General features: G+C 42.1%; 1 protein-coding gene across 1 annotated transcript in view; it reads right to left on the minus strand.

Annotated features, from left to right (window-relative positions):
* tbkbp1 (TBK1 binding protein 1) overlaps positions 1 to 24,149 on the minus strand; it is a 118,552-nt gene that overhangs the window by 36,579 nt on the left and 57,824 nt on the right. The window contains exons 2-3 of the mRNA XM_061708676.1: positions 16,566 to 16,824; positions 545 to 670 (exon numbers count right to left, since the gene is read on the minus strand). Of these exons, the coding sequence (XP_061564660.1) occupies positions 545 to 670; positions 16,566 to 16,808 (369 nt within the window). The 5' untranslated portion in view covers positions 16,809 to 16,824. The remainder of the gene's footprint in view (positions 1 to 544; positions 671 to 16,565; positions 16,825 to 24,149) is intronic.

Here is a 24,149-nt window from a genome sequence, read left to right on the forward strand (position 1 = left end):
GGCCTTCCTGTGTCAGTCGCCTCTCATTTCCTATGCTCTCGTTCACATAGTTACAGCAGAGCAGAACAAAGGTTCTCAACCCTTATTTGAAATCCTGCTTGTGTACCACACTTGCATGACCTTGTGCTCATCTTTATTAGTGTTTACCACATGTACACCACTCCCAGCTACTGTTGGCCACACTCAGGTCCAGTAGTTCTGCATCTCAGATATATAACTTCATTATGAAACTGTCTTGTTACTCAAATTCTTGGACGGTTTCTTGAAAACCGCCAGTCGCAGTAACGACGAGAGAGCAGCTGAAGTGTTTAATTAGTTCTGGACATTGTTGCGTGTGGCCTCAATTGATGTTTAATCCAGTTAAATCACACAAGGGAAGTGATTTCCACAGAATTAAAGCTTTAAAAGAAACCCTTCGGAGAGATAGAGCTTTTATTTTCTCGTCATGAAAAAAAAAAAGAAAATTAAGATATACAAATTGGATTTTCTTGTTATCTTTTGCTTCCCCGTCTTTCCTTCTCTCATATCTGGCGTCTGCTCTTACCTCATGGGTCAGGACGCTCACTTGCTGCTGCAGGTTGCCATTTTCTGACTGCAGCAGCGCCGTCTCCTTACTCTCGAAGGAGCAGTAGGAGTTGGTGTCCTCACCGAACTCACTGATCATAGGGAACTGCAGAAAACACAGGCAGACAGGACAAGTTAGGATCAAGTAGTGTGGCTGCCACTGGGCAAACATTGGTTTATCTGCTTATCTGCATTTTACAGCCCGTTTAAATCTATTCTCCACAATCACAAATTGATCTCATTGATCACACAAACCGCTCCTTTTCCTGGTTTCCACAAATGCTGCCTCCATCTTTAACATGGTCTCATACCACCATTCCTAATGCAAGACTGTCAAATCATACTCACAATTATAATATTTCTACATCTGAAAGCACTAAAACCGTGATATGCCACCATTTCCCCGTGTTTTACATGATGTGGAGCTGTAACAAGTGTGACACTGCAGACCTCTGACTGGATTTAGAAAATGCTTATTAGAGGTTGGTGGTGTGGACAGTAGAAAAACAGTTTCAGACCAAGGACGTGCGGTCAGGGGAGGCAGGTGAGGCAGAGCCTCACCCGTCATCATGACAAGTAAAAAGAATAATAATGATAACATCAAATAAATATTAATATTTGTCCACTGATCTTTATGTATGATTAATTTCGAACATTTCTATAGTCAAAATCGTTGAATTTGCATATTTCCTGTTCAAATACGGGGCTGAAACGTGAGGTGCGGCAGCAACGAGCCGAGCCTCACCTCTGATTGCGCAATATATCACAAACTGTGTTGATACGTGCAATTGGCGTGTGCTGGTTGCCGTATCTCTGCAAGTCGCCAATATAATGTTTGCAGATAGATTTATATACCCGGATTTTCCACAGTCTTGCTAATCTCTTTAACCATTAAAGTTTAATGCTAGCGTCAGCAAAACTAAATATGTAAGTGACATATTTAGTTTCGCTGACGGGACATAAAACCGCATTGAAAAAGGCACAGGGTGAGGCAGACAGTACTCTGCTGCCCTGAAGGGGGCGCACGTAAGTCAACGGCTGCTCGTGGCTGCTGTTCTTCACGCAGAGTCAAGTGTATAGCTGCGAGACGTTTATTTTGACGCTTTGCTTCGTCGGACTGCCAAAATGGAAGAAGATTATATATTTAAACTTAAAAAATTCTCACAACTGGACTTTCAGTCAGAGTGATTAACAACGGGGGCACGGTGGCGCAGCTGGTAGTGCAGCCGTCTCACTGGTTTATATAGTTGTAAATCTGACCCGTTGGGAGAATAAACCACAGTAGTTCCTGTACCTTTCATGTAATACCACAATGCTTTGGCTGTGGACCACGAACCTATCACATGTTTTCTTGTGAGACTGGAATGTGATTGATCTCCAACTGCAGCTTCTGTTTCATCCCATTATCATTAAAAGATCGTGAACTAGTGTCATACATGAACCAGATTACCTTTTCACAGCCTCTTAATCTTCTCAGGCAAGTTGTTGCAGTCATTTTCTAATTACATCACACTTTGTGAAAATCCTGTTACCTTTGTTTTCCTTCACAGGTGTGCAGAGTTACTTCACAACTGTGCTCTGTTCATTAGTCGCCATGCTCGTACCGCTTCAAGGATTGGGGTCTACTTTGTTCTTAGCCAGATCAACATTGAATTCCTGTGATCTTTGGACCCTCAGTCAACACCGTGTAAAAAAAACAGGTATGACTCTGTTATGAAACTCAAGGAACATTAATGGACGTTTAAGGACATGGTCCCATCGGAACATGCAGCTTAAAGGTATTGTGATCATTTTTAACATGCTTTTAACACTATTAAAAGTCTTGGCCAACATCCCTCAAATGTGTCTAAAAGGGTGTAACAAGAAAAACTTCACTCTAGTACTCCATTCTGTCCTTTTTATGACAGTGTTTTTTTGCGCCGTGAAAAACGGGTCCTTTTCCCCCTTTCCTGTCAATCATTGCGCCGCTCCTCCTCCAAACCTCCTCCAACCAACCGCTACACACTTCTGCCAGCGTCTCCACACACACCAAACCACAAACACCGACACACAGCCCAGACAGGGCGACTACAGCCCGGGGATGAAGTCCAACCGGGACCAGAGGACCGGGACCGCAGCTCCCCGCGAGCAATACACTCACAGCGGCGTCGGAGAGTTAAGCCGGGAGCGACAGGCGAAGCATGCACGGAAAAGCAGCAGGGCGAAGCAGACAGTCCACAGCAAACAATCACAAAAATAAAAGGCATGTAAATAAAGTGTCCCCTTATCTTAAGTCCAGTCTGTGGCCGCGGGTCTTCTTAGCAGTTTTCCTCCGGTGATTAGAACAAAAGAGGCTTTAAACAGCTCCGTGTTAACCCTGATTTATGGTTCCGCGTTAAATCGACGCAGAGCCTACGCCGTAGGGTTCAGCGTACGGTGCGCGTCGCCACGTAACCCTACGCCGTAGGCACTGCGTCGTGTAACGCGGAACCATAAATCGGCCTTTATGGTGCGCTGGAGAAGAGAGGAGGCAGGGAGCTGGGTGGAGGGGGCGGTGATTTAGCGGATCGTTACGTAACGATCCGCCACCAAACCAGGTGCGCCGTTTTTGCACAGTTATGCGGAAAATCCCAGAAAGCACACAATACACTGAATGTTAAAAGTTCGTTGTTTTTTGGGTGTAATTGATGTCAAGACACCCAACAAAACACAAAAAATCAAGAAAAATGTGTTTTTCATGTCACAATACCTTTAAAGCTCCACCGTGCAAAGAAGAAGCTATGTGGTACCATGAGGCAGAAGCGCTGTTATCCGGGCCAAAGTTAATTTGAAATGGACTACGTCAAAGTATAAATGTGTCCCGTGATCAGAAAAACTGAAATGTGAAAATCTTTGTGGAAAGCAGGGACACCCCGTACTTCAGACTGAAGAGGAGCAGGGATTAGCTGGCTCCATTTCAGGGTTTAAGGACATGCATATGAGCTCTAGTGCAAACACGCTCCCTTCCACACGATGCCATTCATCAGGGAAAGCTTTGTGTTTTTCTGCAAGACAATCCTGATCTGCATACCGCATGCAAGGCCATAGCAGTGCATTAGTCCAGTTGCTGAATTCACCTGCCTGCCATCGAGTCGACTTTCCCCCATTGAAAACATCTGGTGCACCATGAGACTAAAAAGATAAGGGCCAATATTTTTCTTTTTTATCCGTCCTTTGGTGTCTCAGTATTGGAGATTTAACCCCTCTCATCTGTTGCAAGCTCAAAATGGATATAAGTGACTTCAATGTTTTGCTTAATTGAGTATTATTTATAACTTTTAAATGCAGACAGTTTAAAAAAAAAAAGAAAAAAGGCAAACACATAGTCAAATTTCAGAGGGCCGTCCTCGAGGCCGGGCAGACCGGCGAGACAGTTCGGGGGGGCCGTCCCCGGGGCCGTCCACGGCCGGCCACGGGACGGGACTGAGCACAGGGGCGTCGGGACTGGGGCCTTGGCTTTGGGGGACAAGGAATCCTAGGGGCCGGCTTCGGGGGACAACGGATCCTCGGCACTGGCTGAGGGGGACACTGGGTCCTCGGCAGGGGCCTGGGTGTCAGCTAAAGTGCGTCCGGGACCACCACTGGAACAGCGACGGGTGCGTCCGGGACCACCTCGGGAACAAGCTGGGGCTGCCGCCGCCGCCGCAGTGTCGTTCCCCTTGGGGTTGAGCGCACCTGGGCCCCCCTCGAGCCAGGCGTGTTCCCCAGAAGGGGGGGAAGAGTCTGGGGTGCGTCCGGGAACACCTCGGGAAGAGGAAGAGGTGCGCGTCCAGGACCCTCACCGGAACAGGCTGGGGCTGGCGACAGGTCCCTGTCCTCTTCATCATACGGTGGAAGAACTCCACTTTGCCAGCGTAGAAGAACTCCCACAGATCCAAACTTTCTCCTGCTGGGTCCATGCTGGCTGGTCCGTTCTGTTGGGAAACGGTTGTTGTCGGACCCAGATGTAGGAGAGCAGGAGTTCTCAAAAAACAATGATTTATTTAACAAAAAGCTGCTGAGCAGGAATACAAAAAGCCAAAACTCAAACAACAACCAAAAACTACAAAACCTTGGAAGATTCGAAAAAACACGGAGATAGGAAACAATACGGACCAGCAGGGAGCAAGGGAAAGACAAGACCAGATATACACAAGGGTTAACGAGACACAGGTGCAGACGATCAGGGCCGATGGGAAACAGGAAGGTCAAACCAGAACTTAAACACAAAGACACGGGCTTCAAAATAAAACAGGAAGGGTCAAACCCTGACAGTACAAGTATTAAAACAGAACAGTTCAGAGAGTTCTCCTTTAAGAAAATCTCTTCTTCTCTGCTCATGGCACCACTGACCCCGTTCAAGTGTTGCAGGCTTTTGTTTCGTTTTGTTTTGTTTCAATAATGATTATACGTATGTGCCCCTCTCTACTTGAGTAATAGTGTCTATAAGACAGTGATAGTCAAATTGGGTTAACTAAATCACTGGAGTCTTCTGATGGCTTGTAAGCGTCTGTCGCTCAGAAAAGAAGATTTAGGAAAAAAAAAAAGTTATCCTTATTTTTGTCTGAAGACTTAATAGTGGACAATGTAATTCTTCAAGTGTACGATAAACTGAGAGGTTCCTCCCACATGCACAAACGGGGATTTATAGCCGTTACTTCTGCATCCCAGATGGAGGTAGAGCAACGTCAGGGTCTGGTCAGATTATTCTCTATTGTATCTCCTCATTACAAAGACTTCAGCTACACCTCTGTCTAAAATATTGTGCTCTGAGTCTCACTGAGGCCCAGAAATGAGCTACGAGAACAGGACAATGCATTTTTTATCGAATTATTCCAATATAAACATTTACAAATTGCATAAATAACTGCATTAAACAGATTATGTAATCTCAGCTGTAGACCATGAGTTAATGGCTGAATCACATTTACAGTTGTTTTGTACAAGTTTGTTAGGTTATGATGCCAAACTCCAGCTGTTAGCAAAGTGCTGCTATAGAAACATGTTGGTTATGTAACTGCGCCATTTCAACCTAAATGAGCACATTTACATTTAAAGTGGCTACCACGAGAAGTGAGTTCTTTTCATTTGCCGTGTGAAGGCATTGCACTTCTGATGCAACGTCTATTTGAAGAGCAAACAAGCCTTTTCCATTTAACAGCACGCCTCTCTCTGCTCAGTTTAACAGTAAATGTGGTAAACATGTGCAGTGCCCCCGGGGGCCCGAGTACTCTCACACTGCCGAGCTTCGAGAACGCAGGGCTGGAGAAAAACCTCACTTCAACCCATGTCCAAAGTAGCAGGAAGCACTTCCATCTCCATCACTGCCGCAGCTGCAGTCGGGAATCTTGTGCACGCCGTAGAGAAAGCTGGCTGCGCCGTTTACTTGTCCTAAAAAAGTCCCAGCAGGTTGGGGACATTAGCTTCTTTGTTTCACGTAAACCAATGGTCCTCATTCTTGGTCCTGGAGAGCCGCTGTCCTGCATGTTTTTGATGTTTCCCTGCATCAACACACCTGATTCTAATTAGTGGTCATCACCAATCTTTCCTCCAGGCAGTGGCGGCTGGTGCTAAAAAATTTTGGGGGGGGGGGCGCACTGGCGAGTGGGGATTACAACACAACTATAAACTCTACTTGAACATACATTTTTTTGTTATTTTTTATTACATATCACTACATATACATATACATATACATATACTACATATACATGTAGCATATTTGACATAAACATATTTTTAATTTATCAAGTAGCAAAATAACATATTTGAACCATTTTTCAGATTTTTTCAGTTATTATATAAAGATATTGACAGATATTGTCTGAAAAATGGTTCAAATATGTTATTTTGTTATTTGAAAATTTGAAAATTTGTTTTGTTGATGAGAAAACATGTTTCTCTATTTTTCTTATTTTTGTGAGGGGGGTATATATTGTTTTTCGGCACTACCTTGTTCTCTAAAGCTGATATAACATGAATTACTCCTATGTGGGATCAATAAAGTTCTTATTTTTGCCTTCTCAGAAAATTAAATATATTATATTTGGTGCCTAACCATTTCCTAACCAGTATATTAGTGCATGTGTGAATGAATAAATGAGACGTAAAACGTACATTTCTTTGTAGAAAGGCGCTTTATGAAAATAAGTCAATTTACTTGTATTAGTTTGTAGCCCAGTCTTGCCACATCCAATATGGCGGCGTCTTGACGTATCGCAGCAGCTCCATGGGGCGGATACGGATGGATGTCTATGGCTGTGACTCCGTTTGTAGCGAGTAACAGATGCAGTCGCGCGTCTACACTGTCAGGGGTGTGACTTTGATTGACAGCTCATGAATCAATCAGATTGGATGAAGAATGACAGAAAACACGCTGATTGGCCACGGGCGCAGAGAGCTGAGCCCGGAGGAGAGTCTTTGAGTAACCAATTAGAGACCAGCATGAAGTCACATGGAAGAAAAGTTTAAGAACATACAATACACACTCATTTGGCCGGCGCCCCTCGCCATTGAAACCTATGTATTTCGGTCTGCACAAAAAACAACTCTGAATAAACCCAGTAGGGGATGGGAAGGCTTGAAAAATTAAGTCAGACACATTTTATGAGTGCACAGATGTGATAATTACTTTTTATTACGTACTTTATGTGTACTGTGTCTATATATTATTTTTTTTCCCTTTAATTTTAATGGGGGCAGCGCCCTAGCGCCCCCTATTGACAAGCCGCCACTGCCTCCAGGTCTGCACAGTTCTGTTGGTGACACAGTCATCTGTATCAGGGTTTACTGTAGCAGGGAAACATCTAAGACATGCAGCACAGCGGCTCTCGAGGACCTGGAATGAAGACCACTGACGTAAACAGCAACGTGAGCTTTTTGTGAGCCGATGGACCCATGGAACGCAGACTTGCACATTATAAGTTCAGTAATAACTGAATATTACTGTTTAACTGTCAGTTCAAGCATCTGAAGCCACATTGTCACGGCTTTCTTTTAAAACGCTGTGACCCATCACATTTTCTTGCACAGCTGGTATATTAATCTGTGAAACTGAGACGCTGCTGATGATTGAATTCTGGGAAAAATCTGCTTTTTTAGTATTTTTTTAAAGAATCACAGGTACACTACAGTTAAGCTATGAATGTTAAGGCACTGCAAGGATTAGATGGTTTGTGGGCCACTCAGTTTAGGAGCGCTGTGGGTCGGGCACACAGCAGGCCTCACTGTGGGTCCTGACTAATGTTCCCTTGCTCCCTCTCTTCATCCACAGTACTTTCTTGTGATCAGAAATAAAGTTGATGAGAACCTACAGATTGTGGGTGTGATATCCAGTATCCAAAGTTCATTTAGGCAGAACTAGTAAAACCACAGAGCATGACAAGCAGGACAAGACTTTTATTAAAGTCAACCACTTTTACCTTTTTCAGAGCGAGATACACTGCCTTTAAAACTAGAGCTGGGTATCATCACTGACCTCCCGATACGATACGATTCCGATACACTAGGTCCCAAGTCGATACGATTTCTGATACGATTCGATACGATTCAATATCGAGTTACAATAGTTACAATACCAATTTTGCTTTGGCAAAAAAAAAAAAGTCGAGGGGCACGGTGGCGCAGCTGGTAGTGCAGTCGTCTCACAGCAAGAAGGTCCTGGGTTCAATTCCTGCCGGGGACGCTGTGGGTGCTGAGTGCATAAAGTTAAAGTTAAAGTTCCCCCATGACTTCAGCACCCACAGCCTGGGTGGGGCTGGAAAGGGCCTTTCTGTGTGGAGTTTGCATGTTCTCCCCGTGTTCCCTTCCCTTCTCACAAAAACATGCAACAGTTCTGGGCTACACATGCCCCCTCTGGCCCAGATGGGGCGGGGAGGATCTGGCCGGAATAACGTGCTCCTTCCACGCACTAAGTCCGGCCAGAGAAGCCCCACCCTGTCTGGTGAAAAGAATCGGCCTGCTCACTCCTCAAGTAAGGAGGAGACTTGAGCTCAGTGTAGGGCCCTCCCAGGTTTGGTAGAGGGAGCAATGCCCAGGACTGACTTAGGCAGGAGTGATGAAATGGGGAAAAAAATCGGGATTAAAAAAAATTTTGAAAAAATTGATACTTGGATTTATGTATCGATAATCGTTCCTACACATCGATATATCGATAAAATATCGATATATCGATATTTTTAACCCACCCCTATTTAAGACCACATTGTTTCCAATGACATCTACATTCCTCTCAACACCAATGCACAATCACATTCTGCACATGTTAGAAAGGGATAGCGGAAGAAGAAGAGGGAACATTCAAATGAAAAATTGCAACAGCGACAACCTCATACAGTTGCAGCCTTTAAAATTTGTGTGTAGGAAGAAAAGGGAACCAAATAACAATAGATTATTTTCCTCACCTGGGGCCTGTACTACGAAGCGGGATTTGGGGTTAGCGAGGTAACTTCAGGTTTAACCCTGGGTTTTCAGGACTACGACGGTGGTTCACTTCTTACCGGGGTACATCGCCATGGTAACTTATGCTGAACAGCTAACCTGCTCCGGAGCAGGTTATGTTCGAGATACAGATCGCCGGGTATAAAAGCACCGCCCACTGACCAATCAGCTCTCTTGGAAAATGGCATGCTCTTTCGAAGAGAATCCAGTGGAGCTCGGTGCGCGGATCGTGAGAGGAAAAAAAAAAGAGTGGGCTGACTTTCAACAAAAATTGAATTAGTCAAGAAACTAAGCAATTCCTTTCATACCCAAGTATCAACACTTTATCATTTCTTTTCTCCTGACAGAGAGGTATGCGAGTACGTTTGTCTTTGCTGTAGATACCCTCACTCCGTCTTTCTAAGAAAACTACTTTTGCAAATAAACCTTTATGTACAATCTGTAAATATACTGTAGAAACAAGGTATGAGTCATTTGAGAGAGGATGAAATGTCAGACCTCGTTTAATTTGAACACGACATGAACTTTTAATTTCAAGTCTAAATATTAAGTTAAATCACAGTGTAATTTATCCTTTGCTCTTGGCTACTGAAATAAGCTGCTCTGACAGCGGACTTCTACATGCTTGCGATTGGTCATGCGCTGAAAACACCGCCCCTTTTATGTGCACGCGCTCATATCCAGATTGGAGAAAGCTGGGTTGATATACCGAGTTGATAACCACCGTCGTGTGACCGCTTAGCGTGATTGCAATTGTCCGGGTTAGTGAATCTGGATAAGGAAAAGATATCCTGGGTATGTTGAACTTGCTTCGTAGTACAGGCCCCTGGTCTCAGTTTTGGAGGTGCATAACCAAAACAAGTTAAGCTGATGAGACAAAAAACATGAACTATCCACAAAGAAATACAATTAAACTACCTTTTTAATTCATATATCTGATTAGAGGTTAGTAGCATTCAGAAGAGCCAAGACCATATTATAAAGTTCTCATCCAGAAAGGATAAAATCTGTTTTTGTTGGGAATAATTAAAACAAGCTCCTAAAGCTTCGTGCAGCTCCGATACTCGAAATCCTCACAACAACATAGTAACTGGTAAAGAGGACTGATGTCAGGTCAAAATCTAAAAACAGCAGCACGCTGAATGCACATACACATGTGCACAGATGTGTCAACCTCTCCTCCAAATGGTCAACATCTGCACCTGCTCTTCCAAAACCCACACCTGTCAGTCTGGGAATAGGCCCTGAACAAACTGCCTCTCGCCAGTAAATCAACACCACTTTGGCTGCCTGAAGCCTTCAAGAACAGCTGCTCACTAAAATGATGCAGGAGTTCTGCCGTTCACCTGGTAACATGCCAGACTGCCTTTCCAGTCATTTTGTATTTCTGAGAAAAAAAACAACAATAAACGAGCAAAATCAACATTCACCTCTGGACTGGGCAGAGATCCAGCTTCGCTGCCAGCAGCGCGTCTACGAGAGCACAATGTTGCAGCAGATTGTGGGCTCTTTCTTCCATTTTCTTTATTTGAAGTATTGTTTCTCTCATCTTTACACTCTTGGAAAAAACAAAATGCTGAGTTGTTGAAATCACTCTCATCTGCACGTATAGGTTCTTTGAAAGTCATCATTTAGTGAAAGTGAAAGTAAAGAGAGAGAAGTGTCCACATCATGCCCCCATGACGGTATCATTCCTAAACACCAAAAGATTGAGGACGTAAAGAACATCCAGGGGTATATTTCTTTCCGCTAATCCTCCTTTGCTCTTAATTTCATCAAATCATCTCTCCCTTGCTCTTTACATCATTATCTCCTTTTACTCCCTCATTTCATGTCCTTTTTTCGTGCCTGCCAGCACTATTCTCCGCCCCTGTAGCTCTTTCTTTCAACGTCTGTTCCCATTTCTCCTCATTTCTGTCTTCCCACGCTATTCCTCTCTGCTCATCTGCCATTTCAGGCAGAATTTAGTGACAGAATGAACATTTGGTTTGAGGCTCTAGGTACGTGTTCACGGGCGAGCCTTTTCTCTGAGAGAGAAACGCGTGTTTCCACAATGTCGGAACCTGCGTCTAAACAAACAAACAGAGGGCTTTTTGTTCAAATACTTCGACAGTTTCAGAAGCATTTCTCTGTAAAGCTAGGGTTAGAGACTGGCTCAAACCTTCCTGGCGCTGATTTCCCACCCGGGCTGTGTCACGGCCGTCGGAGGGACTCTCCAATCCTGGGAATACGTTTTCTACCTATGATTCACTCGTCATTCAGCACATGACAGGTGAACAGCTTGTCAGTGTCTCCGACTGCCCACTGGATTATGTTAAGTTGTTTTACTTCTCATCCCGAAAGAGGACTGGTAAACCAGTTTGTAAAAACATAGATTATGTGTATGTGGGGAGAATGATGCTCTTAAACTGTCTAGAACAGGGGTCGGCAACCTGCGGCTCTAGAGCCGCATGCGGCTCTTTAGCGCCGCCCTAGTGGCTCCCTGGAGCTTTAAAAAAAAAAAAAAAACAACATTTTTTTCCTTTTTTCTTTTTTTTCCTTGTTTTCCCTTTTTCCTCTTTTTTCCTTTTTTTCTTTTTTCTTCTTTTTCTTCTTTTTTTCCTTTTTTTCTCTTTTTTTCTTTTCCCTTTCCTCAAAATTTCGATTTATTTCTCAACATTTTGACTTTTTTCTTGAAATTTTGACTTTTTTCTCGACATTTAGACTTTTTTCTCAAAATTTTGACTTTTTTCTAAAGTTTTTTCTCAAAATCTTGACTTTTTTCTCAACATTTCGACTTTTTTCTCGACTTTTCAACCTTTTTTTTTTCTAAATACTGACTTTTTTTCAACATTTAAACTTTTTTCTCAAAGTGCATAATGAAAAAAAAACTCTTCCCCCAGTTATAACTAATATAGAAACATGCAGCATGTGTTGTCTTCATTCCAATTCTGATACAAGACTTTTCATTTTTTGCGGCTCCAGACATATTAGTTTTTTGTGTTTTTTGTCCAAAATGGCTCTTTCAACATTTTGGGTTGCCGACTCCTGGTCTAGAAGGGGCAGGTTGGGCAGGAAGGTTTTTTTTTTCTTTTTAATGCAGCCTGCTTTTTTAAATTACAGTGAGCACATTAGCCAGAGTTTTAGTTTGCTATTGTTCCGTTGTTTCGAGTTGTGGTTTATAACTTTGCTTTTGCTCCGTCACTAAATCGTGCATTTCTTCATTTTATTTTGGTTTCTCCTCGTGTCCCTGATCGGCCAGATTTTACTCTGCTGCAGATTAAAGTTGCTTTCGTCAATTAAAATTATGACTAAATATCGTCGTCAACAAACCTTTATCACCTGAGGAAAACGAGACGAGACGCAATGAAAATGCTCGTCATGTGACGATAATGATAATTAAATATATAATGCAATATCGTAGACGAATAAAAACGAGACTAAAATGTAGATTACAAAATAAAAACTTTGCTAAAATGTGTCTTCATTTTCGTTGACCAAAATGAGACGAGATGAAATGTTCAAACAAAGATGCTTAATGTCCATGTTTTCAGTAGTTTCCTCTGGTTTAGTTCTGCTGCTGGTGACGTCACGTCCTCAATCCCAGTCGGCCCGCGGGGAATCAGATCCAGCAGATGCAGCTGCAGGTTAGAGGCTGATGCCGTTAACACAGAGCTCTAGCTTCACGTCAATTAAAAACAAAGTTACATACAGAAACGCAGGGATCTGCTCTGGGGCTGGGAGAAGAAGAAGAAGAACCATCTTTGGATACACTTTCCTACATAGACGTGGAAAAGAAAACCCAATGTGTCGTTGGAAAAGAAAAAGATGGGGAGAAATCCAGAATAAATATGTTGTAAACTCAAATGAGAGTCTTCTGTATCTGGAATGAATGTATTCTTTAGTCTATAAGGTAATAATAATGTAATAATAAGATAACCTTGTTTGAATTGTAAAATGGGTTTGATAAATATAATTTTTGCCTAAACTAGACTAAAATGGTCCTGGACAATTTTGACTAAAATAAGACTAAAATGCTCAGACTTTTAGTGGACTGAAACTTGACACGACTAAAAGGAGAATGAACGTGACTAAAACTATTAAAAACTAAAATGACAGCTTGACCCAAAGACTAGACTAAAACTAACATTGAAACAGGCTGCAAATACAACACTACTGCAGATGTGACAATTACAGGCAACAGACACACACACTTGAAAAAAGCAGCTCCATCTCAGTGCTAACGTTTTATATATCAGAGTATAAATAAAATCAATGATCAGATCCTCACCAGGGCTTGAAAGTAGGTGAACAACAACACTTTGCATACTTCAATTTCCCATTGTTTATTTCAGAGACTGCAGGATAGAATGCAGAGACAGTGTGTGACTAAAGGCGCAAAGACTGGAGTTGGACACTCTTGTCCTACAGCAAGATAATGACCCAGAACTGAAGGCCAGATCTACCTTAGGAAAAGAAAACAAGATGGTGAACTCCAGACTTAAACCACATCAAACTGGTTTGGGATGAACTGGACCGAAGAGTGAAAGAGAAGCAAACACATGTCACACATTAATGGAAACTTTTCTGAAGGATATTTGATCTCTGGTGTAGAGAATACCAAAGGAAGTGTGTGTTCATCTCATGTCAAAAGTTTGATATCTTGTTACAACCAAAAACGTAATAACGGCCAATAACGTAATAACTGCCAATAATGTAATAATTTTGGCCATTTCAAATGTAATAAAGCCAATAATGTAATAATGTGCCAATAATGTAAGTTTTAGTACATTATTGGCAGTTATTACGTTATTGGCCGTTATTACGTTTTTGGTTGTAACAAGGAGGAACAGTTTTTATTTATTTTTTTCATGTTTTTGCTGTATGTATATTATATATTGCAGTTCAGATTTTTTGATTGGAAATAAACAATAAAAAAACAAGAAGAAGAAGAGAGAAGAGAGTTAACCAGTCAACAAATAGATCACTACTGAAACCCGCTGAGATCTAAAATTAATGCTCTACAGGGTTCATATGTCTAACTTTGTTTTTCATGTTTGAAAATTAAAAACTACATCAACACATTGAGCTTACAGGCCCCATGTTGGCTAAAGTGACGTTTCAAAGTTGTTGTTGTTGTTTTTTAGTTTTTTTACAGTAATGATAAAGCAGCTGTGTAGATGTTTGTATTGCTCAGTATTTTGTGAATATGAGTGAAAGCTACTTTTCATTTGAGAAGGAACAGTTTTAATTTAATTTTGATTGTTCATGTTCTATCATATGTATTGTACACTGCAGTTCAGTTTTTGGGATTGGAAATAAATAATAATGCAAGTCCAGGAAAATATATGGTGAATTCATTTGACACCTCAACACCCTCAACGAGACACTGATTTTATGGTATATGCATGATGGTACACATGAAAAATTGCCTGTTTAGACAAGAACATCTATGAATATCTATTTGGCTAAAGAGGGGAAAGACCACACAATTATGAGAGAGAGACAGAGAGAGACATATCTTGGATGAATAAATATGGCGACTATATGTCATCCACTAACTGCCCAAAAACTGCAAAAAAAAACAACCTTTATTTCCAAGAGCTGCTGTCATATTTATGTGTTATTACATTATCGGCACCAGTTATTACATTTTGAAAGGTTTTTTTTAATGCCAGGCCAATAACGTAATAACCAGCCAATAATGTAATGCCTTATTACATTATCGGCAAAAAGTTATTACGTTATTGGCTCAAAAGTTTTATTACATTATTGGCACATTATTACACTATTGGCTTTATTACATTTGAAATGCCCAAAAGGATTACGTTATTGGCCGTTATTACATTATTGGCCGTTATTACGTTTTTGGTTGTAACATACCTTTTGATTGATAAATTGATTCTATGATTCTTTTTCTTTTGCTAAACTATGCGTTCATTTCACGGTACAATGAGTCAATCCGCAGATTTCAGTAACAAACTGGAAAAATCTGGGGTGAATCGGTGTTGTGAATGGTGTCGCAAAACGTTTTGAAACCTTTGCTTTTGCGTCGGTCCTACTCTGCAGATGAGATGGACGAGCTGTTTGGGAATGGGTTTGCGTTCGGTTTGCGCCACCTTGTGCCTGCAGTTTCCTTCAATGGAAGGGCAGTAGTTCAGGTTTGGGGGATCTTTGGTGCCTGCCACTGTAGTCAGTGGCATATACTGCTCATTCAGACAGAAGACATTGTTACCTACATAAGCTGATTAATTTCCATCTATGAACTGGACTGGCAGAGTTTAAGGTGCTTGACCAACCATCTTCTGCAAGGCTGCAGTCCACCTCCGCTGCAGCTCCTTCTATTCAGCTGGGCCTCACAAATGACCGTCAGGTCCGCCATCAAGCTGCTCTCTTTTGTACTCTGAGGGCCTTTGCTCCTCCTTCTGCCTCGGGCACGTCACACACTTCCATGCTGAGTCAGAAGGTCCCACCAGAGACATGTTATCAGATACAAGTTGCTGTAAATCCTGCTAAAACGGCACGGGATGTAATCATGTTTTTGAATGAAGTGATCCCGAGTGAAGTAATATTTCTTCTGATAAGTGCCCAAAATCCTTGGCTCAGTTTTCCTCAAATGTCAGAATGTGCTTTGTTATTTATTAGTCCGAAGCTGCAGATGGTTTACCAAACAGAACCGAACGAGAAGTCAGTATTGAGAAAAGAAAAAAAACAACAAGAATTTACACGGAGATCCATGAAGAAAAGAACAGTTTAACTGTTGTTAACTTGATCTTTGTTCAATAATTAATTCATTCAAATAATTAACTTCAGATTCAACTGATGCCATGAAAATCTACCCCTTCATGTAGAAGAGCCACTATTATGTCCTTAAACACTGATGAGTGACTGGCAGGTGTTCTGTCAATGCTGCTGTGAGAGACTCACCGCCGTCGCTCATGTGGGACGTGCATTCAAAAACAACAACTTTTTCCTCCACTACCCAGGTCTCCTTTTGATTTGATTTGATTTGATTTGATTTGATATGTTTATTTGGTCACGTTGTAGAAGTCAGTAGTCAATACAAAGTTTTTTGCATGTAGATCAAGCAAGGACCAAAAGGTGTAGACTGAAGCCAAAGCTTATTTTGTCTAGAAAAAGAAAAAGAAATAAATGTTGCTCAAACTGGCCTATCTCGGCTTAACAGCATCAAAATGTTCATATTTACACACTTCCTTACTTTGTCCTCTACAAATGGGACTGAGTTTTACTTTCCCCAACGTGCATGCGCCCTCTCTGCAAAGCAGAATCAGTTTCCTCTTTCTGATTTATTTGTATTCTCCTTCTCATCCAGACTCAGCGCCACCAAAGTGGTATCTTCTTTCATCTTTCTACAAAATCTAACTGGTTGGATAAAAACAGAAAGCACAAAGGCTGCATGGACAGTTACTTATACCTCTGAGAAGCATCTAATAAATCAACAGAACAAACTAATCTCATCGATGTTGGTACCGGAGCCTTTCTGTCTGACACCAACAAGGTTAAAAAACAAGTGTGTTCAGCCTTCAGACATGCCGGGAAATTATTTGACTTCAAAATTGCTTCACCTTGATCTCGTAGATCTTGAGCTTCCTCTTGATACTGGTGTTCTCTCGTTCCAGGCTGGCCAGCCGGGTCTTGATGTCCTGATAGGCAGTGATAAGGGCCAAGTGCGAGGCTGAGTAGACGTCATCAGGCGGGAGAGGCGAGGACCTCCACGCCATGCTGCCGCAGCCATCCTCCTTCAGGCCTCCTGCGTCACCGCCTCCTCCCAGCAGCCCCAGCTCCCCTCCACCGAACAGAGACTGCATCACTCAGAGGCTCAACCTGAAAGCAGACACAGTTATTTGGTTATCAATTATTAAACCTGCAGATTGTCTCCATTAAATTAAGCGTAACCCTCCAAAAATAACCCAATTCCATTTTGGGAGCAGGAGTCAGCTGTTTCTCCCAGTTTTTGGCTATTTCTCCACAGCGGACCTTAAATCATCACACAGCTACTCACAACAAACAAAAAAGAACAAAACCGTTTTCAAGCAAAAGCAGTTGGACTCCTGGCACGCAGAGTGTAAAATATTCAGAGGTAAAACGGGTACAGAGGGATATAGGAGGAAGAGAGAGGTGCTATGCTCATTAATGTGAGGTTTAAGGGTGAAATTATCCAGTTATGGCGCTTTTACACTACAACCCACTCGGCTCTACTCATCTCAGCTCGGCTCGACTCTACTCGGCATGGTTTCTTTTCCATAACAATTCAGCACCTGGAGCAGAAGTAGGAGGGTTGGAGCGAAGCTGCCGTGACGTATTTGATTGTGTGATCTAAACGAAGAAGACAACAACACTAAAGATGTAGAACCTGGAGGAGATTATACTGTATATGTGCTGCTGGTCTGTGGCTTATGTTCGATATCCAGTTAAAAAATGAGAAAGAGAGAAGCTTCAAGCGGCGACGCTTTTTAATTTTTATTTGTTTGTCTCGCGCTGCTGAAAAGTCCGTTGGTAGCCGTGAGCAGCTATGAAGTGACAGAGCTCCTGGTAGATCTGGTCGTTCCTTATCGCCCGTCTAGATCCCTTTTTAATTCTCTCCTCAGCCACCCGGTTTAGCAACATCTGCACCTCAGAGTTGGATCATGAAACAGACTTTTGCCATGCCATTGCCTGTCGAATAAAATGAACAAGAAGCCGTCAGAGTCGCTCTTTTGCTGATGTCACATCCTGACTCAGACATCTGACTCCCAACCCCCGACCCCCCCGACCATGTAGTGTGATGACGTCAGATTCAGCCGACTCAGCTGCTTAGAACCTCGGCAGAGTAGTTACAGAAAAGGTATCTACTCAGCACGTTAGACCCCTAGTGGGAAAGAACCAAACCGAGTGGAGGCTAGCCGAGCTGAGTAGGTACTAGTGGAAAAGCGCCATTAGACACCTAAACACGCTGAGACTGTTTAGAAGTAAACTGGTCTGGATGGGTTTAGGAGATTTACAGTAAAACGAGAACCATCAATTGAGCTCCCAGTTTCATGTTGGGACGATCTCCTCAGACCAAAAGAAAAGCAAACTTTAAAAACCGGGAGAAGGATGCAATTTAGTGGATGCAGATTTGCACGGACAGCAAAGTAAAAAAACAAACAACAACAGACAACAGATAAAGAAAGAATTAGCTTTTCTCCTGAATTTTTATGACAGAAAAAAGCTGGGCGAGGGGTGAGCACTGATGGCTCGGATCAGCTGGGGTCCCTCTGTGTGCACACTCTCTCACACACTGGATCACTCCCACACTCCAAAAACACGCCTGTTGGATTGATCAGTGATTCACTCACTCCAGCCACCACTGTAGGTGTATGCGCCCGTACGTGTCTCATTAGATCCGGAGGCCATGTGACGGGCTGGTGACCTGTTCGGGGTGTACCCCGACCGTCAGCCCATGACAGCTGTGACAGGCTCCAGACCTGCTGTCATCAGGATGAAGCAAGTACAGAGAGGGGAGAGATGGTACACTGCTCAACCTACTCAAGGCCAAATATGTCTCCCTCCCTTTTGAAAAAAGTTGATAAATAAATAAATTAGACCCCATGGTGCCTGAGTTAACGCAACACACTGGGTACACAGCTAACAGAGAAAACATCTTCATGACTTTGCAACGTTGTCCACTTAACAGGAGAAAACTGTGCAACCGAAAGGCCCTGGATGCACACACTTGTTTTTCAATGCTTTGTGACTTTAGTAATTAAAGAAGACATATTAGACCCAAAGAAAAGAGAGAGTACAATTGGATGTCTGAGGTGACTCCCAAATCAAGAACCTCTGAAGAGATTCGCAGGGTACCGTAACATCCCAGACTCGGATCAGTCCACGCTCCTCATCTTCATCTCCTACTTCACATGAGGCCGCATTGGCTGTACCTCGGAAGTGAGTAGCACGAGGCTGCGCGACAAATCTCAAAAGACGCAAATTCCTCAGATAAGGGAGGAGTGGACTGTCTCCCTCTACGTTAACTGCTATGAATGGAGCTGTGAAGATGTGGTTGGAAATGGAGCTGAGGGAGTTCAACCGAAGCATGACACGATTCATTAGGACCTCCGAAAATTGTGTTAATTCAATTTCAATTCAATTTTATTTGTATAGCGTCTAATACCAGGAGCCAGTCACCGCACTCACGACCAAAATATGCCAAGGTGCCAGAAAACCATGTGTAGACTATATTCATCAGGTTACCCTGATGAAGGTCTTCTGACCGAAAGCTTGGTTAATTAAAGATACTTGCATTGATCCAAGTGTGCAGATCCTCTTTTTTACATTTGTATATAGCGTCTAATACAACAGATGTCTCTAGACGCTTTCCAGAGACCCAGAACATGACCCCCGAGCAATTATTACATAAACAGTGGGAGAAAAGCCTTAAGGCAGGTGGAAGCAGCAGCAGGATGACCAGAGCGGGGGCGGGGGGCGGCGGCAGCATAGGCCTATAGCAGCATATCTACCACAATATATTGTATATATATATATATATATATATATATATATATATATATATATATATATATATATATATATATATATATATATATATATATATATATATATATATATATATATACATATATACCTATATTTGAGACTAACTATTATAGTCTAACTACAGGCTTTACTAAACAGAAAGGTTTTAAGTTTAGTTTTAAAGGTGGAGGTGGTGTCAGCCTCCTTAACCAAGATTGGAAGTTGGTTCCATAGTAATGGTGCCTGATAGCAGAACGCCCGCCCTCCAAATCTACATTTGGATACTCTAGGAACTACGAGTAAACCTGCACTCTGAGAACGGAGAGCTCTGCCAGGAACATAAGGCACTATCAAGTCTGGCAAATAATGCGGAGCTAAGCCGTTTTGGGCTTTATACGTGAATCTGGATTATACTTCTCAATGGCTGCATGTATAAACTGAACAAGATTGGCCCTAGCACTGAACCCTGTGGAACACCATAACAGACCCTTGACTGTGCAGCACTGAGGTCCAGTAGAACCAGTATGGAAACTAATCCCTTATCTGAGGCCATAAGAAGGTAATTCGTGACTCAAACCAGTGCTGTCTCTGCGCTATGATGCATTCTGAACCCTGACTGAAAGACTTCAAACAGATCATTTCTATACAAATAGTCACATAACTGGCTTGAAACTGCCTTTTCCAGAATTTTAGATACAAATGGAAGGTTGGAAATTGGTCTATAATTAGCTAAGGTGTCTGGGTCAAGAGAAGGTTTTTTAAGTAAAGGTTTAATTACTGCAACTTTGAAAACCTGTGGTACATATCCTAAGTTTAGGGATAGGTTGATTTGGTCCAGTATTGTCACACCAATAAGAGAAAAAACATTTTTGAATAGTCGAGTCGGGATGGGGTCTAACATACATGTGGTTGACTTAGCTCTATTGACGAGTGAGGTCAGCTCAGGGAGGTCTATAGGATCAAAACAGTCTAGAGTCAAGTCAGAGCCTAAGGAAGTCGCTAAAGCTGAAGAAACGCCCACAACCGGCTGGTTGATTTCTTCTCTAATTCTCCTGATTTTACTGTTAAAGAAGCTCATAAAGTCTTCACTACTGAGAGCTGCAGGAATGCACGGCTCAACAGAGTTGTGACTCTTTGTCAGCCTTGCTACAGTGCTGAACAGAAAACGTGGGTTACTTTTGTTATCCTCTATCAACGTTGAATAATAAGCTGTTCTGGCTTTGCAAATGGCTTTTTTATATTATTAGAATATCTTTCCATTCACGATAGGAGTCTACAGACTTACAAGAGTACCACTTCCTTTCCATTTTACGCACGTTTTGTTTCAACATGCGGATATCTGAATTATACCAGGGAGTTAAGCTCCTGTGGCTAGAAACCCTCCTTTTCAAAGGAGCAACTTCATCTAAAGCTGAATGCAACAAATCAGCAGTGTTACTAGCAAGGAAACCCAGGTCACTGGCCTCTACTGCTTCACTATTTTCCACTGTCGTAAGATGAGCAATGGCATCCCTAAATTTAGCAATAGCTTCATCAGACAAACATCTGCTAAAGTAATACCTCCTGTTTTGCACTTCAACATAGACAATATTAAATTCAAACGTTATTAAATAATGGTCGGATAAAAGGGAGTACAGGTGACACCACCAGATCATCAGTTTCAACACCGTAGGTGAGAACGAGATCCAGGGTATGATTAAAACAGTGTGTCAAATAACACGCCTCCTTGTCAACGACTCATCAACTGGTCCGTGTGTATTAGGCTGCAGTGATTTATATTGCATCATGGAAAATGCCCTGCTACAGCGGGGAGTGCAAATTGATCCTTCACCCCCTTGTGTCCTTTGAAATTATTTTGTTGCACTCTGCTATTTGCAAAGTGGTTCTACTGTATATTTGTATTTGTCACTTATCAGTTTGATTGTATTTATGTCACATATGTTGCCTAATGAATGGAAAGTTGCATTGTACTGAGCTCCCTCTGTCCCTGCAGAGACCATCATGAGAAATAAGAAGTGTTTTAATAGTTCTCCGTCTCGCTCAGGGTCTGGATGTGGACGTTAATCCCTTGGTAATGGTTTGAAGCATCCACCTGAGAAAAACCCTAAAATGCACTTAGTAGCAGAGCGAGGGGCTCTGGGGAGCAGCAGGTTTATTGATTAATTTCTGTTGAAGGTTTCCGATGATGCTACGTCAACTGCAGACCTGCTTCATTTCTGCGGAAAGTTTGGTTGACCATTGTGAGGTTTTTTGTTGTGCTTTTTTGAACAGCAACAACAATATTGCTGATTAAATATTATACAATGTTTATTTACATTGTAAGTCCCCGTTTTGATTGGTTAGACTGTCAGATATCACGCTCATCTGGCGACGAGTACAAGGAGACCTTCACATATAAATTAGTACCCAGCTGGTGCTTTATTAAGAGCACGTTATGACATGGTCAGCCCTACTAACATATACAGTATATAAACACCCCTGATGAACTGCTGCAGTCACATTAATGCACATGTGAGTTATTCTGATATACAGCAGCGAAATACAACATGGTAAAGCAGCACAATGTAACTTTCAGCTTTTGTTGAGTTTGGCGGCTCCTTTGGACAAAAGCGGTAGTGCTTTACCAGAAAGAACACTACGTTTCCCATTAGCACCAGCGCGTACTGCCGGAAAACTCCTGTGCCCGTCGCGTGCATTTGATAATGCGCTCTGGTTTTGTTCTACAGCACCTTTATCCTGTCACGTTTTTTAGAGGGATTTCGTCATAAATTAGTAGTCCAACATACTTACTGACAAAATAAAAAAAATACTTTATAACCTGTGAATAACTGAATGTTTTGCAGATCAGCCCTGCACAATTTTACAGTTCTCAGGAAAAATAGTAGAAATGTTCTATACATTTTCTTTGCATTGCATTCTTTCCTCTAGTGCTGTAATTCTATTCAATTGTATTATTATTTTATAAAGCTTCCTCATTGCCAATTACACAATTATATGATCACTATTATTATTCTGTCTGTTGTTGATATTGTCAGTAATTTTAGAATTACCAAAACCCAAGACGAATGTGAAAACATTTAAATTTGTATTCTTATTGAACATACAACTCTACATTTACATTTGTATCATAACAATTCTGTCTCTTGTTTTATCCCCATAAATCCCCATCGGTCGGACATCCCTCCTCGTCTTACAGCTCATGCCAGCGAGTGAACGCAGTGATTGCCTGCCAGAATCTGATTTCTCCTCTGAAAATGGGTCTTTTTACCTGCCAAAAATTGATTGAAGGCCAAATAGTTAATGAAAGGTTGTTTCTACCTAAATATTATTTGATCTCATTCTTGAGCTTCATAATATAAACACTAGAGCTCACAGGATTGCTTCGATAAAACTTTTATTTTCTTGCTGCTTTGGCCATGATACCAGCTCCGCGTTTAGCTCAACACCAGCTTCTGCTGAGCTCTGCGCTCCACGCCCGGCCCATTTTCATCTCGACTATGAATCGGGAAGGAGGGGGAAGTGACGTATGCCGTAAAGCAGTCAAAGCCGTAAAAATGTGTAGTTTTTTAGTGTGGCAGGGCTCCTACCATGCACCTCAAAGTTACATAGTGCCAGTGAAGGTGATACAGACCCCTCAGACCATGACAGAGGTGTCATTAAACCTGTTGGAAGTTGATGTACCATCACAATGACTCTGGAAATATTATATTAAGGTGGAAAAGTTACATTGTGCTGCTTTAAGTTATTAAATAAATAACAAACCTCCACCTTGGTGAGGATGAGCATCTTCAGCATGTGAATGAATTCAGCGATTTAAATGTACCGGTATCTGAGCTGCAACTGAAACTGATTGTAAATATTTTCAACTACTTTTGTCCAACAGGGGTTTTGTGAGGAACAGTGCAGATTTCTCGCTGAGACAACGTTTCCTTAGACGTGCCTTGAGAATATTATGTTGCTGTGCAGTTTATCATCCGTCTGAGTGCCCTAACGGTGGAGAGGCTGCACTCAGGTGAAGTAAAAGATTACTTTTTTCTTTTTTGCATGAATAACAAACGTGTTGTTACTGTATTATATTTAAATGCACAATAATACAAGAATGACTATAGTAAACAATACCACATACTATAATGTAGAAGTCTATTTCCATAACATTTGTTCTCAAATAAAGTGACCACATCCCCCTCTTTCCCTGATGTGTGTGCACGCTGAGTGGGTGTCTGATGCAGGTGCAGTCAGCGAGATTGCAAAAATCCAAGTACATGCTGCGGTGCTGTGTGGTTTCAGCTCTGCTATGGGGGGGGGTTCAGGGAGCAGTGCCAGAAGGGATTAATTATCGCAACTGCAGGAGATCACTAATTAGTTCTGTCCTTAGTTCTGTTCTTCAGTAAACTGCTGAGACCCGGAGGAGAACAAGACCTGCAACTGTGTGCTCTTGAAAAAGTGCTGGAAAAAGTCTTTGATTAAACTTGCTGTTGCGCTGAGAACGAAGGAGTCCGCAGACAATGGTACAAGCTCCAGACACAATCATGTTATTTGCATATTGTGCCATGGAGGGGCTTCGGGGACCCTTGCAGACCGGCACACACGGCAAGATTTACACATCACACTGATAATGTGACACACTCACAGACTGTAGATGGAGGGATTCAACG

This window comes from Cololabis saira, chromosome 19 (genome assembly GCF_033807715.1).
Source record: "Cololabis saira isolate AMF1-May2022 chromosome 19, fColSai1.1, whole genome shotgun sequence".
NCBI classification, from domain to species: domain Eukaryota; kingdom Metazoa; phylum Chordata; class Actinopteri; order Beloniformes; family Belonidae; genus Cololabis; species Cololabis saira.